The following is a 17,039-nucleotide window of genomic DNA, read 5'->3' on the forward strand; positions in this document are numbered from 1 at the left end:
TTGGAGGATACATGTTTAAGAGGCTAGGACTTTAGGATGGAAGGAGCCTGGAAGCCTGAGTCACCACTTAAAGGAGAGACTATAGAGAGCTTATAACTTACAACTTAATCAGACTGTGATATAATTAAGAAATAAAACTTTATTGGTACATCTCTGAGATTTGGGGATTGTTTGTTATGTTAGCTAGCATAATTACTCTGAGTAATGCAGGATTATTATCTTAGAAGAAAGGGGATGAAGAACACTGGGAATGCAATACATCTCTCTGGAAGAGTCACAACAACCAAGTACATGGAGACTGATATGTGGAACAATGCCAATGTTACTATTATACAGTGAGAATATAATAGTTTAGGGAACCAAGAGCTTAATCTTTTGCATATTCCATTATCTTCTTCATTTAGAGTATATGAGAAGCCAAACTATAATTGCACAGACACTGATAACATGGAAATACACAGAGTAAGGAGTGTGATTTATAGTTTTCAGTAGTATGAGGACTTGACTGCTTAATCATTGGTCATGTTTCTTAAAATGGACCTGAAGAATCTCTTGGGTTACACTGCAGTGTGCCAGAGAGCACATAAAACCCAGGATTTTTTTTTAAAACATGGCTTTAGACCTAGGGTGAGCAGAATTGTGGAGTCCAGAGTGTAAGCTTGGAGTTTGACAGACCAAGGTTTTAAGATCCAAGTTCTGACACTTATTAGCAAGTAGAAAAGTCACTTGGCAGTTAACTGCACAAAAAGCAATTAGGACAGTGGCTGATACATGAAGGACACAATAAAGATCAGTGGTTATTGTGTTGTGATTATAGCTCCAGATTGTGGCAATGCCTCTGTGATTATGCCTCTAGACTCTACTTATGAATGCTAGGAGTACTTTAGAGAGAAAAACTGGGAACTCACTATCTTGGTGCACCACGTCTCTACAATGGGAACGTGCCTGACACAACCACACTCCTTTCCTGCTCCCAAGGCTGGCCAACCCTTCTTATGATTGGTACATTGCACCCTTAGAAATGTTCTTAGCACATCTAGGGAAGTTATGGCTAAATGTGGCTGGCCCAGAATTCAATTCTGTATATTTAGGTGACCTTGCATAGCTTTGTTCTTCCTCGGTTTGTGACCTCAGGAGGCTGTCTCATTTCAAGGTTCTTGTTGTAGCCCATGTGTACTGATTATGCAGTGTGTGTATGTCATGTTCACATCTAGTTTTGACCATTTTGAGAATGATATTTGACAATATTTGATATTTGATGTTTCCCTGCATTGATTGTGATTGTATATGGCCACTGCTCAACAAATACTGATTAACAAGATGAAAGAAATAAAGCTAAAGTATAAGCAGTATTGTCATCTTCTATTCTTTCACATCCAGCTCTTGCTACACCAGCAAGAAGGAGAGAGGAAGAGGGCATACATACCTTCAAATCCTAAAGTCAAGAAACAATCTTTTCACTACAGTGACAAATACCAAGTGACTCCCTATCGTGCATTCTACCCCAGCTAAGGAGGTGACATGGGGTATTGAAAAGTCGAGTCTTAGTGGTCAGGCAGATGTAGGGTAGGAGCAAGCTTCATCATTTACTAGTGAGGGTACTAGAATTTATTAGGTAGGTGACCCTATTCAACCTCTGCAAACTTCAGTTTCCTATTCAATTCATCTCCCATGTTTGGCAAGGACTGAATGAGACAATGATCAAGAAGCTCCTGGCCTGGATGGGACATATTCAGTCAATGTTATTTTCCTTTCCAAGTAAAAATGGTTTTGGTGCTGTGGAAATGCAAATGTTTGGCTCAGGGCTGGGCAATGCTTCTGGGATCTTGGAGAATATATTTCTATTAAAAAGCTGAAATTCAGGTTTTCCTTTTGCATTTTCTTCAGTCATGGAGCATGTGGGCATTTAAGTCCGATTTGTGGGCTGGATGAGGTCAGTGATGGTGAGCCAGGGTGATGGCAGTAAACATTTCTCTATGTATGTATATATGTATATCTCTCTTTTACCCCTCTCTTTCTTTTCTCCCTTCCTCTCTGTCAAGTCTTCTTCTTGGTTTTGTTCCATCAGTTTATTATTTATTTATTTATTTATTTATTTATTTATTTATTTTTTTGACAAGGTTACAACGTTCAAAATTTAAAAGGTATAAAAGGGAATTTAGTGAAAAATCTCCTTCCTACCCTGTCTTTCAGCTATCAAATTCTTCTCCCTCCAGGCAACCAATGTCATCATTTCCTTGTGTATCCTCTTGGAATATTCTGTTTACCTTCTTTTTATATAAATTAATACCTACTATGCTGTACTGCTATCTGAATCTTGCTTTTTCACTTAATAATCTTAAAGATTATGGGGCACCTGGGTGGCTCAGTCGGTTAAGCAGCCGACTTTGGCTCAGGTCATGATCTCACACTCTGTAAGTTCGAGCCCCGCATTGGACTCTGTGATGACAGCTTGGAGCCTGGAGCCTGCTTCCGATTCTGTGTCTCCCTCTCTCTCTGCTCCTCCCCTGCTCATACTCTGTCTCTCTCAAAAACAAACAAACATTAAAAAAATTCAATAATCTTGAAGATTATTCCACATTCATGTGTGGAAAGCTCCCTTGCTCTTCCTTAGTTTAGTTTTATTGTATTATATTTTATTTTATGTATGTATTATAAGGCCCAAGGCAGGCCACCCCAAATATACCACTTTGGCATATTGAGTATTTTCAGTAATAGTTACTTAAGAGATGGCCTGTGCAAGAAGGACATTCAAACCCTCTTCTGTCCCCCTGAAAGCAGGAAGTAAATATCCCATATGAAATGTACCCTCCTAGTACCAAGAAGTAGAGGTATCTTTATCACCAGAGATAGGAAATTTAGAGCCAAAAAGACTTGTTACTTTTTACTAATTTACTAACCCAGCCCAAATACTGTTTAGAATTCCTTATTAACCGAAGCTCCCAAAGTTTTCTTTGTCCTGTCAATTCCTCATAGATTTATTGTCTCTATTTCTAAAAAGTATAAAAAATTCCTGCCTTGGTTATTTCTTTAGGTCTGTTTCATTATTGGGCCTCTGTGCACATGTAATAAAACTTTGTGGGTTTTTTCCTTCTGTTAATCTGTCTTATGTAAGCTTAATTATTAGTCCAGCTAGAAGAAACTTGGACAGAGGAAATTTCTTCCTCCCTTTCAGTACCAGCATTTATTTAACCCATTATCAATACCATTTATTTAACATCAGACTTTCTTTCTTTGTTTCTTTTTTCTTTCTTTCTTTGTTTCTTTCTTTCTCTTTCTTTTTCTTTCTTTCTTTCTCTCTTTCTTATCTTGCTATTACAAGTAATGTTGCAATGAATAAACTTTTACATGTTGTTTTGCAATAAGCAAATACATCCATAAGATAAATTCCTGAAATAGAATTTCTGGGTGAAAAAGTATATTCATTTGTAAATTGATAGATGCTGCCAAATTGTCCTTCATAGAGGTTGTACCAATGTACCTACTTACCTGCAAAGTATCAAAGTCTTCTGACTTTTTAAAAATGCACATATGAAGGAACTAAAACACATACATAGGAAGTATCAGAGACAACTTGATATGATCCTATGAGCATAGGCCAATTGGATTGCTTATTGTTCCTTTCTTTGCTCTCTCTCGGGTAGATAATTTGGATCTCTTATATAGATTAAAGTTGTTTAACTCACAATTCTAAAATGGGACATCACATTAAAGATGCTTCTAATTTACAAACTGTTATTTAGCTGCATTTCAAACTATCAAAACCTCATGAATAAGTTGGTAGATTTGGTGGTTGACTTACTCATTGTTTTTTAAAGTTTCAAGTTTGATAACTCTATATGTTAATTCTGCAGCTTGGGAACTTTTTGGTCTTGTACTGCTTTACTTTCCTAAACATTATTGAGAACTCCAAAGAGCTTCTGTTATGTGAGTTATATATGAGAGATATTTACCATATTTGAAAGCAAAACTGAAAAAAATTGAAATATTTATTTAAATGATTCCATTATGTTAACATAAGTAATATTCTTATGAAAAATAAATATTTAGAAAACTAGTGATAAGAATAGCATTGTTTTATATTGTTGCAAATCTGGCTTGATAGATGATAGCTGGCATGGTACCTTGTGCAACCCAGTGGAACATTTTCTATGGACTGGACTTCTATGATGCAACATTTCCTGCCCTGCCTTGACAATAGACATGTCTTCTCCTTACCCCTTTCTATAAAGCTCCACCTCAATTTCTAGGAAATGATATAGGCAACACCAAGTTTCACGGGCTCTCTATGAATTGGTTTTCCAAGTCCAGCTCCAAACCTAGCATTCCAATAGGCTAAAACTTGGATGGGTCTTTGTGGATCACAAAGTTCCTATGAGGGCATCTTACAGAATTCTAAGTGAATATAATAGCTGTATTAGACTTCATATAAGACACCAAAGGGACTATATGATGGCGTGCTTGGGGTAGTGTCCAGGCTTCATGTGCCCAACCTACACCCTAAGAATCAAATTCTAATGCCCAGTACTGAACGTGGCTCCATACACCTACATTAGAAGTCAACATGTTACATAAAGACATCTGGCTCTCTTACCACTAGATTACTGTCAAGAGACTAATTGTGCTAACTGAGTGAATAGATAAGGGGCTAAAAGAGCCATGCTAAATATAGAGTAGTGCATGGGAAACACATAGAAAATCAGGCTCATTCCCCAGCCAGAGCCAAGTGTAATCCTCGCAGAGGATCAGAACTAAAGCCAGAACTGGAAAGGTAGCAACACTATGCATAAGATAAAGACTGGTGACCCTTGGCCACCTACGTGGGCAGGTCAGCCAGGCAATTGAGAACTGTCCAACAGTAGGATTATATGCTGGCAGGAGGGAGTCAAATGAGGTTTGAAATCCATTAGACTGTTCCTACAGTTCCTAGTGAAACTGCTCAGAAGTAAGGACCCTGAGCTGGGCATCATTTTGAAGAGAAGGGGAGACAATATTCAACTGTATGGTATCAAGAACAGTTTGATAGTGTTTTTATTCCCCTTTATGGTTTCCAAGTCCTCCAACTGCACTGCTTTGTAACATGGGCTGGACAAGTAATGATATTCTATTTAGCAAATGAGGCAAACAGGCTGAGTACGTTACATGCCTGGCTCAGCTAGAAAATGATATGGCCACACTCCTATTCCAGTGCTTTATCCACTCTTTCAAAGTGGGCTAGTGTGGGCGGGAGAAGCTGGAGGCAGTGGAAGAAACAAAAGCTCAAGCTGAACTGTTGGAGGCTAAGAGGGTTTAGAGGACAAAGAAGAGAAGGCAAAGGAAGCAGGGGAGACACAGGAAGGAATCCCTTGGCAAATGTGGGAGTTGATGGGGATATGGATCAGAGTATCAACTCACGTTGGGACACGCAGAATCAGGTTAGAAAAGTGGGAATAGGGCCAAGTAATTTGAAAGAGATGTGGTATGCAATACAGCATCATTGTGGTTTTATGAGAACCAAAGTAACAATGAAAGCAGAGCTTTAGGAAGGTCACAGTCTGGCAGTGAGACAAGGATCTGGGTGGAAGAGAGTCAAGAAGTGGGTAACTCATTAGGATACTGTTGTAATTCAGCTTGAGATTATTGATGTTGGACTAAAATGGTAGCAGTGGAAATGGTGACAAAAGAGTGGATCCACAAGACAATAAGACAGACACTCCAGGACTTGGTAACAGATTAGCTATGGGAACAAAAAGTATGGAATTTGAAGCTGCTCCAAGCTCTGGGTCTAGAACAATGAAGGCCTCCCTGGAACAGAAGATTAGGACCTTTATTTTAGAGATACTAGATTTGATGTGACAGTATCAGAGGGACAAACAGTTTGAAACTTGTGATTATATCACAGCTGAATGACCAGGGTCAATATCCTTTATAAAATAAATTTTGAAGCACATGGATGAAAAAGGAAATGTTAGATTAGCGAGCACATTTGCTATAACCATAAAAACCAAAATATAGCCTTCTTTCATATTAACTTTATTAGTACTTATAAAATAAAAACAATTTATGAAAATATTTTCAGGATATAGAAACTACAGTCTTTGCAAAATATACACACCTATAATTGTTACAATACATACATATCCTTGTATATACCTCAGACATTATAAAAGTGTTTAAGAATGACACCCTGTAAAAGTTGAGAGAAGAAACATTTTCTCCAACCTTGGCCATATATTGTGACATTCAAGTACTTAAACCACACTTCTGAAATAAAACACATCTCTAGTGTACAGGCTGAAAGGGATTTAACTCTCAAAGTCCCATAAGTTGTTTTATTGTGCAAGGTAAAGAACCAAGAGAGGGTTCCCTGAGTTAATTTACCTTAGGTAACTCAAGCAGTGGTTTACTTTCTATACTTTATCATGGAAATAAGGGAGAAGGCCATGGGAACCCATCTCGGGCAGATCCTCCTCCCCAGTATTCCTATCTGTGCAGCATGGCTCCTCCTACAAGAGGATTTCTAACCTTTGAGCTCTAAAATGCTGATTCTGTAACTATCTATTTGCAAGATAATGCTCCTGCAACTCAAAATTCCAACACTGTGGATGAGGCTAAAGTTATAATGATAGTATGACTCCCCAAAGTAGACTTCATTTAAGATTTGTCAGGTGGAAAGCATTTAGGAAGATCATCAAGCCAAAAATTCCCTCTTGAAACTATTGGAAAAGATCCTTTCTCACCAAGGCATAAACCTCAGAAGCCAAGTTCTTTCTTTCTTTGGAAGAATTGTGATGAAGGGGAAAGAAAGAGCCTATAATCTTTCAGATATGCAGGCTTAAGATAGTAACAGATGCTAGGTTGGACAGTAAGAGTTGGAGACCATTATAGCCTCACCAATAAAGGATTCATTATGATAATCATTCCCATGTACTCTCTACTTTCCAATTAACCTTCCAAGCTTTCCTAAATATTACATTCTCTCTTTAACTGCAGAGTATTGGCTGATGAAGTTCCAGATATAAAATGTTTGAATTCATGATGTTAGTATCATGGGGCAGCATTGATATTTAATACCATACTGATATACTAAAATTTAACAGTGATTTTTTTTTTATTATTCAAGACACTATATTATACAAGACACTACAGAAGTCAATCAACCATGGATTCACAGGTCTTTACATTTAACATATAACATGAAGCATTATTACATATAATTCCATAAGGGGAAAAGACTATAAAAATAAGTTTAATAAGATTACTGCATTTTAAAAAGTTGTTTTAAAAAAATATATGCCAAAGTCCTCTAAATATTTGGTGTAGAGAGGGTAAGGGAGGTATCTATTAGGATGAACCATAATGAACTCTGGTTTTTGTAAGTTAAAAAGGTAAAATCTTGGCAATTTCATATGGTTCAACCTAATAAAATCCTGAGAAAATTGTATTTGGCATCACACTATAAATTCAAAAAGAATTTATAGAAAATCACATTTCTAGTGAGGGGGAAATACTTCAGGATGGAAATGTGCACACTGGTTTTGCCAAGATTTCTCTCTTGCGGCTTAAAGACCTGAAATCTCAGAAAGTTAAGAAAAACGTAGTGCAGTTTCACACACACACAAAAAAACCAAAACCAGAGGACAATTAAAATTACAGAATGATAGCTACAGTTGTGAATGCCACCAAAACAGAAAACTTTTGCCAAACCTGGTGATTAAAAACTTTTTAAACTTTACATATAAAAATTCTGGCATCAAAATGAAAAGGCACTCATGTGTGTTAAAAGAATAATAACCATGTATAAAAGCCTTGGAAATAAGGCTAATTCATTTGTATTATTAACACCATTAAGTAGGCACCTTTTCCAAGTCTCAGCTTTGGCCTCCTAAATGGAATTAGGTTCCAAACGAATTACCGACATAATCTAATCATAGCAGCATTATTATCAATAAGTTTCTTAGCTTTTACACTGCTAAAAGAACATCTAAAGTTTCCTCCCCACCTATATCCCCTCAGTACCAAAAATACACTTTAAAAAATTACATTTATACCAGAGTCATAAAACATTTTGCAGTTTTTCTTCAACTAAAGACCTGATCTCCTACCATCACCACCCCAACAACAGCAAGTAAGAAACCAAACCAAAACCAAAACCAAAACATAATTGAGAAAAAAGTAATTGCTAGACCACACTGGCTAACTCTTAGCTAATTAAAGACATAGCATATTCAAAAATGGTACTTTAATTATGAAATTTATTAAATATAATCAGTGAAGGAAATGCAGGCTTTCCAGGCGTGTGCGTGCACGGTGTGTCCGCACTGAGGGATGGTACCCAGAGAAACCAAGAACGCACTTCTGCCACAGCCTCATTTGGAGCTCTGGCACCATTTCCGAATGGCCGCGCCGGTACTACTGGCTACAACGCACAGGGCCCCGCCCACCGTCCACCACGTGGGCATATCGTTAAAGAAAATAATCTGGAAGATGAAAGCAAAGACCACATCCATCGTCCTCATTATTGCCACTGGGCCTGCTTTTTCTATTTGGAGGGCTTTCGTGAGAAACACCTGACCCCCCAAACCAAACAGGCCGATGAGGATGAGAAACAGCCTGTCCAACCCGCAGTATGGCAGACTCCACTCCCCTATGATGAAGAGGACGATGACGCTCTCTAGGAGGCCGAGTACGACATAATACCAAATGCTCAGAAAGTAGTCCACGGACTTCCCCATCTTTCTGATGATGACCATGGTCACGGCGGCAAAGACAGCGTGCGCCACTGCTGCGAACGTGCCCTTCAGGTGAACGGAGTAGCTCTCGTCCGTGCCCGCAGCGCTGGCTCCGAACAGAAACGGGGGCCTCACGATGAGGATCACGCCGGTGATCGTGAAGGCGGTGAAGAGGGCATCCCAGGGGCTGTACTTCTCCTTGAGAAATATCCAAGCAAAAATGGACGTGAACACTGGCGAACTAAACGTGATGACGGTGGCGTCGGCCAGGGACGTCGCCTGGAAAGCGTAGTACAAAAGGATCATGGCGGTGGAGCCCAGGACTCCTCTGAGGAGGAGGAAAATGCGTTGACCTTTGGGGCCTATGAACCCGCTTCTGTAAATTCAAATGAAAGAGCGCACATTAAACCAAGGTGGTTTTTTTAAATTGCAGTTCTTAATTAGATGTTATTTTTACAGTCCTAACTGGCAAAAAATAAGGAAATAGTAAGTGAATTTTAAGGCCCACAACTGAATGTTATACGCCTTCAAAAAAATGGTTTCTACGTATAGCTAAAGCATGTAAGTGTTCACAGTATAAGCAAAATTAATAAAAGAGAACTCCATAAATAGTATAATTAAAATTCAACAAATATAACTTTTCCCATGTCTATACATGCTTACAAAAAAGACAAAAGGAATGTTCATCGTGGTTAAACCTTAATAGGTGGTCTCCTAGGTGATTTTTCCTTATTTTCCCCAAATTTTCTACAATGACAATGTATGATTTTTATGATAAACACAATTTCAAGATTAAGCTGCCCTATATAAGAAAACTTGGTCATGGCTAGTATGCATTGCCAATCTTAACGAGTTTTTCTATAAAAGCTGAGGCAATGCTAAAGTGTAATTTAGCCACTGGATGTCAGACAACTTTTCATTATTCTCTGCAAGAAGAGTTAAGATACACTGAAAAAGAACAAGTAGCATTTGGATAAGTATAACAACTGATACTCAATTTTTTTTTTTTTAATTAATACTTACCAAGCAGAATGCTGGGTACATTTCAGGCTAGGCGCAGCTTGCTGACCTGTGCCAGCACTGAACATCTTTAGGGTAGCCTATAAGCCTGACATGAGGACCCACATTTCATTTAGAAATGAAACTGTGGTCACCTTTGACTCATACTTTGAGAAGCTAAGAGTCTTCCATGATAATGAAACATAAAATAGGTCAAAACAGATTGGTGCTAAGGATTTCAAAAATTCTTCTAGTGCCTTCCCCTGCCAATTGTTCTGTTGCAAAATGAGGAAGATAATTGTGTTAGCACCAGTTGCCACCCTTGAAAATTTCTGAACTCTTACCATCATTTCCTAAAATATTGTGACTTGCCCACACTTATACAGGAATTTCTGACAATATTAATCTTAGTAGCTTTTCACCATTTTTCACCAGATCTTCAGGATACGGGGTGAAACTATTCTAAATGAATCTGTACTATGTTATAGATACAAGGAGAATTTGGGGGCAGGTGACTGAAACTTTTAGTTTAGGGTTTAAGCATTTTTGCCCAAAGAGAGAAAGAGCCAGACAGCCACCAGGAACCAAACTGGCCTATCCTCCAATGGTTCTAAGTACACAGGGATGTGTAGAAGGCATAATTTTAATCTGGGAAAGGGTGGGGAGGGTGTTCTATATGGAAGGGGAAGACACGTTGGGTAGGGAGGGAACAGTAAGGATGGGGAAAAAAGACAGTTTTCATATACTGTTAGATTCTACACAAGTGCTCTGATCTATAATTAATTTTATTTGGCCCTTGCCACCAAGGTGCAGGGTAGAGGACAAAGATTATCATTCCCTCCAGTTCATAGATGAGGACACTATAAACATGAAAGTATTTTAAAAGGTCTTGTTCAAGACTACCTTTTCCCTTTCCCACATCACCCTAGGGGCAAGACCCTGATATTATTACTTTAACCTTCTGTCTGCCCTGGTAACAGAGCAGTCCATTCTACTGAAAGAAACGTGATATTAGGAGACACCACCACTTCCTCTCATTTACTTTTTTCTTCTAAATACTAGTTATGCAGAGGGAAAGAAGGGAGGGTGGTACAAGATGGAGGAATTGTACAAGGAAAGCTTTGTTCTCAAAATGAGGAGTGGAGAATAACTGAATCTACCCCCCCCCCCTTCCTGAGTATGTGGTTTGTGCTTATGAGAGCATCTTTTGTAGGTGAATCCTTATGACTTTTTATTAATCAGAGACAAACAATGTAGTAACTGGTAAATCTATGGGAGGGATAAAGCAGACACTGTAGAATAAATAATTTAAGCAGGTCAAAAGATTTACATACATTTGTTAATACCTTCCACTTCGCAGGTAAGAAATACTTACTTTCTGTATATTAAGCAAGGGATAACGACTAGCATTTGGAACACACATCGGAATGCACTAATTTCTACAGCATGGACGTCTTGCACTTTTTTAACAAATAAAGAGCCCACTGAGAAAAGGAAGGCAGATAATAATGTATAAAACAAGCCAAGTCCAGGACAGCGTGCTTTCTTCTTGGCTTCTGAAAAAGATTAAGTTCTGGTTAGTCCTTGCTTCCAAGTGTATGTTTTAATATTTTCACTTAGGAATTGAGAAAAATGGAACAGTGTTAATGGCTAACAGGCTACAAATACTGTCTCCTAAGCATATCCATTCTCTGGACCTGAACTATTTTCCCCACCAAGAATGAGGAATCACTGATGTAGGCAACAATTTAAACCCATAATTTTTAAATGCAGTTTTACCCTATAAAATGGATTTCCTTTGGCTTACTGAAGAATCATTACTCACTTGTAAGTCAAAAAGAAGTAAAAAAGCTTGCCAAGACAGTGAGAGAAATCTTTAAGAAACGCTTGTCAAGATGGCTAGAGAAAAATGCTTCCAAGTGATATTTTATATCATCTCACTGGTGAACCTGGCTTTATGAAGAAAGTGGTTTTTTTCTAGACAACAGTTTACAGCTGTGTCCTATGGCTACTTGTTGATTATCTTACTTCTCCCAGTAGCCTGTGAACCCTTCCAGGCTGGGACCTCAGCTGTCTTGTTTCTGCCTGCCACATGCAAGACCCCGATTAAATATTTGCTAAATGAAAGTATATGAGAGAACTCCATAGAAAGATGCACAGTCTAACACCACTGGTAACAGCCTAATCTGGGAAAGCTGTTTTGTTATTTTGAACCATTAATCAAATCTTTTACTTTTCATGGTTTTACAACTTCTCTTCCATTTAGAGCATAAACTCTTTGAGGACGGAGGGTAGGTCTACCCCTCTGACCTCAAAGTGCTTTAAAATAAAATTTTTAAAAAATTACAACTGCCATTTAATACCAACTTCTTGGCTTGATCTGAACCAAGAAACTTCTGCTTTCTCTAGGGCATCAAGTATTCAATCCATTAGTGACTATGAGCATTCAACTTTTGTTTAGCCACTTCTGTCTTAGTTACCGAACACAGGATTAAAATCTGTTTTCAATCTCATACTCACCCCAAACCCATCATTCAGAGGGGAGCAAAATGGGACAGGGTAAGCAGAGAACTCCCTAAAAGACAGGTGACACACTGAGGAACGTATTAGTATTTTTTTCTTTATTGAAACTAATACAAAACAAGAAGAGAATATGAAGGAAATGCTACTGGCCCTCATCGGTTAAGAACATAGCAAAATGGAAGGGTGTATCGGTACTTGCAATTTCTAGTAAAACTAGGATTATCATTCCAATCTAGGAATTTATAATGTGTTATTTAGCTAGAGAACAGTTTTGCATAATAATGTTTTTAAAAAATGTCCTTCTCTGATAAATGCAAACACCCAGTAATACATTTCAATATCCTCATGTTAGCTGGATACCTTTGCCCACAAGTGACAGACACTTTGTGACTCAGGACCAAAGTATGATGGTGCACAATCTTTCCAGGGGCACTGTGCAGCCTGACCTTTGTAGTAAGAGATACCATTGTGATCAGAGGCCTTTACCTCTTCCTGTTCCAGGTGCACAGTCGAAGAGAATCATTTGGAGCTACCAGTCATCGTGTCACAGATTATGTATTGTAAGTACCAGAATCCTCCACATTCTGTTCAACACCTATGTGCCTCAGATACCACAGAAACAAACTGCACATACTTACTCAGCCCATGAGAAGGAAACTTTAGACGACTTCCAAGTTAAACACCACAAAATACATGTCTTGGCTGTGGTCAGCCTCAGTGTTCAGCTTCTGAAATTTCAGGGTTCAGGTCCAAATAAAATAGTTTTTCTTAAAAGAAACCCAACCCATGCATAGAACCAACACCCTCACACAGAACAGAACAGGAAGATCAAGGACAGAAAACATCTCCCCGGTCTGTATTTCAAGGATCTTCCCCAACCTAAACTTTTAAATTTTTCTCCAAAAAATTTTAACTTAACATGATATTTTAACTGTTTTTATTTATTTATTTAATTTTAACTCTTTTAAAACTCAATTTTATACCCCTGGTTCTGATTATCTTGTCTCATAAAACACTCACATATTTTCTTGCCTATAAACACCCTATGACCCATGATTGCTGACTGCAACAGGGCAGTTGTTACAAGGCCTGGCTGAACTTGATTATTTCTTATGAGGGTGAGGCTTGGTTCTATTCATGCAGACCTCTCTTACTGAATAATAATTTCCATTCTGCCAAGGGAGATGAACAAGAGAGTAGCATCATCCAAAGATGCATTTGCTTATGTACTGTGCTTCTATGATCATATTCCACTACAAGCATAGCTAAATAATTCAAATTAAGTGGCCACGGTGTAATTTCTTGAGTTAGAAGAAAACTGAAAAGTTGCTCCGTTTCTCTATCCTTTAAAGTGGTGATTCACAACCCTGGCTGGGAATCAGAATCAACTGAGTAATTTTTTAAACTTCAGTTCCCGAGCCCCACCCCAGACCCACTGCTACAGGATCTCTGTGACCGTAAAAGCCCTGCCAGCTAGAGAACCACTGCTACACTAGAGAACTCCCTCCAGGGGCATGTGAGGCACACATCTAAGACAGTTTCTTGCTTCAGGCTAAGATCCACACTGTCCCTCAAGAAAATAAATAGATATCTTAGGATAGCTGTATGCTGTCTGTGAAGGTTATCCAAGAATGTAGAAAAATGGGTAACAGTTTCACCCTGAACTTGAAAATGAGCTTTCTTGAGATAACCAGTTGGATCAAGCGGTTAAAGTGATACTGTCACAAAGTTCAATGACAACAAACAGTACAGTGGTTTAAAGTGTTTCTATGGCAGTCCTGTTTTCAGAATATTATCTGGTCACCTTACAATAACTATTACTAAGTCTCACTGTTAGCAATTTTCTTTGAAGTTAAAAGACGCCACAAGATTCTTAGGTGCAGTCGCTTATAATGTTTATCATTTTGCCATGTGCTGCCTGAGTGTACAGTATTCCTCTTTGGTTTACAAACAGCAGAAACATTTAAGAGTTTACAAGGACTGACTCAGCATTCCACCAAAATGACATTCAACCATAATAACTGATAAGGTGAGAAATTCACCTCTTTACAAGCTACACATCTGGTCTACACAGCTTGGAGTAGCCCCTTCTCTGGAGGCACCAGCCCATGCATAAATAATCAGAAGTCTGATCATTTTGGGGGCGCCTGGGTGGCTCAGTCGGTTGAGCATCCAGCTCTTGATTTCGGCTCAGGTCATGATCCCAGGGTCGTGGGATCAAGCCCCGTGTGTGGCTCTGCACTGAGCATGGGGCCTGCTTGGGCTTCTTCCCCTCTCTCCTTCTCCCTCTGCCTCTCTCCCCTCTCTTCCCTGCGTGCTCTCTCTAAAATTATTTAAAAAAAATTTTTTTTTAATTAAAAAAAAAAGAAGTCTGACCACTGTTAGCATTTAAGACAAAAATGGAGCAAGAATCATCTGGGTTTCATCTCTCTAAATTAGGGGAAAGTTCCTAATAGGGAGAAGGGGGAATGGGGTGGGGATAAGAGGCATAGAAATCAGGGTCACACTTAGAGGAGGCCACCCAGAGGATGAGATGGTGCAGGCTGTGTAACTTTGTCTTCAAGGGAGATCTACCTATTTCCTCTGTTTCCAGGAAAATGACCTAGGTGGGTGGTGGAGTTAAGGAGGAATGTGCTTAAAGTAGCACTGTGGTCACTAGAAAAGGCCTAGCGTGGGACTCTGGCATGCTGGGATCCTTAACTTTGGTGCTGCAGGGACTTGTGCCATGTCTCACCCACACAGGCCAGATCTAGGGAAAAACAAAGCAACCCCCACCGCCAAGCCCTCACCTTCCAGGGCTTCACTTCCCTCATTTGTGGAAAGAAGAGGTTGAACAAGATCAAGGTGTTTTTACAAAAGGTCTCTGGCTTTGGACACAGGTCTGTGAACCTCTTAACAATGTACATAAGATTGTGCCTCTGCCTTGTTTAGGATTAGTTGCCAAGAAAGTCCTCCTATATTTTAGGTATACAATACAGTGGTTCAAATTTTTAAAAACGGAAAAAAAAGAATATATTACAAAATACTCATTATATTAACAATGGACATTTGGTTTAGTTCAGTGAGTCGTTATGAATAAAGATATTGTAAAAATTTACAACAACAAAAAAGTCCTCCTAACCCCAAAAGCTTAAGAACCTGTGGTCCCACTCAACTCTACCTTCCCAAGATTCTAAGACTCTGAGGCAAACATTTTCTAGACTCTATGCTTTTCAACTTCCTCTTCAGGGAACACGGCTTCCCACTGTGATCAGTGTTCACGGTTAGCTCTCCACCCCCAACCTCACCTGTCTGCGGGATGGCCTCTCTTACTGACCCCCCAGCCTCACTCGCCTGAGGGATGGCCTCTCTTACTGACCCCCCCCCCCCCCAACATCACCAGCCTAAGGGATGACCTCTCTGACTGACCCCCCAACCTCCAGCAGGGCTCAGGGAACTGCAATCTGACTCCGCGGTAGTGCCCGCAACACTTTAATTACAGGAACAGTTTCAGAATCCCAAAAGGGTTCCAAACACAATCAGAAACTTTCCTAGTCTTCGCGCCCGCGGGGACGAAAAGGGCTTATGCTTTGCAGACCCCCAGGTGAGGGCTCGAGGGTTTTCCCCGAGCTCTGGGCAAGGTAGGGATGGGGGCGCGGTCCTCGCTGCGCCCCCGGCCCAGAGTTGCGGGGACCCTAGCCCATTGGCACCCGCACCCCCTCCACCCAACCCCAGAGGCGAAACCCGCGCCGGGTCTGCACCCCACACTCACCCTGCGACGCACCCGATCCGCACGGCGAGTTGCCGCACACCCAGCACCTGCAGGGGCCGGGCGTCCCCGCTGCCGCCGCCGGCTCCTCACTGGCGCCCTGCGGCGCGTCGTCCGTCAGCGGTAGCCCGGGCTCTGGCACCTCCGCCGCCCCGTCACTGTCCACGGGCCGCATCGCGCGGCCAGCGGTCTCCCCAGCGCCGCGGCGACTAGCGCGGGGAGTAGCGGCTCCGCTGCCCGGCTCTTCCGGCCGGCAGCGGCGGCGACGGGGCGCATGCGCGCGGGGCCCTCCTCCCCTTGCTGGGGACCGCGCTTGTCCTCCGCTGCCCTCTTACCTTCAGTTCCTGGAGCCTCCTGCGCAGGGGGAGGTCGGCCACCTCTCTGGGCTGCGGCGGTGCACACAGCTGGACCAAAGGCGTCCACCCCTCTGCTGCAGTCTAGCTAAACTGGCCAGCAGCTTGGAGTCATCCTTCCCCAGGCTCAGTGGACCCTTTTCTGTCGTTGCAGAGAGAGCGACGCCCAAGGGTCTTGTGGCCTTCTTTGGGGGCGGGTCATCGGAGGTTAGGAGAGTATATATTTATTTATTTATTGTCGTGGCGCTGCATTCAGCCCCTCTGGAATACCCTGGAGACCTTGCCAAACACTGTGCCTGTCTTTGTCTCCTTGCCAGTTATCCAAGGAAGGTAGAATTTTAGGTTAAAAAAAAAAAAAAAAAAGGAGTAGCACATAACCACAGGGAAAATATATTTATAAGACTGGGACAGAACCCTTATGTTCTTTGTAACAGTAGACATTCATTATTGATCTTTTTTTTTTTTTTCCTCTTTTTCTGTTGTTGTTGTTAACTGAAACATACTAATTTGGTTAGATATAAGATTACAATAATCTGACATAATTGCACCCCGTAAAGTAAACAATGTTTGTCATCTGGCCCCAGGGTCCCTCGGATTCACTAATAGGCTCTTTATGTTTAAGTAATTCTTCTTTCATCTCTGCTTGCTTTAAATGTGAAAGGACAGTGTCTGGGCAAGGATGAACCTGTCTAAACTATTCTAGGC

The 17,039-nt window shown here is 40.5% G+C and overlaps 1 protein-coding gene across 3 annotated transcripts; it reads right to left on the reverse strand.

The window, feature by feature from the left end:
* Positions 1–7,108: 7,108 nt before the first annotated feature.
* Positions 7,109–16,240, reverse strand: SLC35G1 (solute carrier family 35 member G1). 3 transcript variants are annotated; one of them, XM_060641985.3, is made up of 3 exons: positions 15,997–16,240; positions 11,086–11,266; positions 7,109–9,087 (listed from the first exon to the last, which is right to left on the reverse strand). In XM_060641985.3, the coding sequence occupies exons 1-3, from the start codon at positions 16,154–16,156 to the stop codon at positions 8,349–8,351; spliced, it is 1,080 nt and encodes a 359-aa protein (XP_060497968.3). In that variant the 5' UTR covers positions 16,157–16,240; the 3' UTR covers positions 7,109–8,348. The 3 variants fall into 3 exon arrangements, with proteins under 3 accessions (XP_060497968.3, XP_060497969.3, XP_060497966.3); XM_060641986.3 differs by having other exon boundaries at positions 11,086–11,194; positions 15,985–16,240; XM_060641983.3 differs by having other exon boundaries at positions 15,985–16,240.
* Positions 16,241–17,039: the final 799 nt, after the last annotated feature.

Source organism: Panthera onca, chromosome D2 (genome assembly GCF_046562875.1).
Source record: "Panthera onca isolate mPanOnc1 chromosome D2, mPanOnc1 haplotype 2, whole genome shotgun sequence".
In the NCBI taxonomy this organism is placed as follows: Eukaryota; Metazoa; Chordata; class Mammalia; order Carnivora; family Felidae; genus Panthera; species Panthera onca.

Excerpts from the sequence above, each read along its gene's own strand:
- SLC35G1 (XM_060641983.3), bottom strand. The coding sequence starts at position 16,156 with ATGCGGCCCGTGGACAGTGACGGGGCGGCGGAGGTGCCAGAGCCCGGG. Across the intron at positions 11,267-15,984 it reads CGGATCGGGTGCGTCGCAGG|AAGCCAAGAAGAAAGCACGC; the intron begins GTGAGTGTGGGG and ends AATCTTTTTCAG. Across the intron at positions 9,088-11,085 it reads CCTTGCTTAATATACAGAAA|AAGCGGGTTCATAGGCCCCA; the intron begins GTAAGTATTTCT and ends TTGAATTTACAG.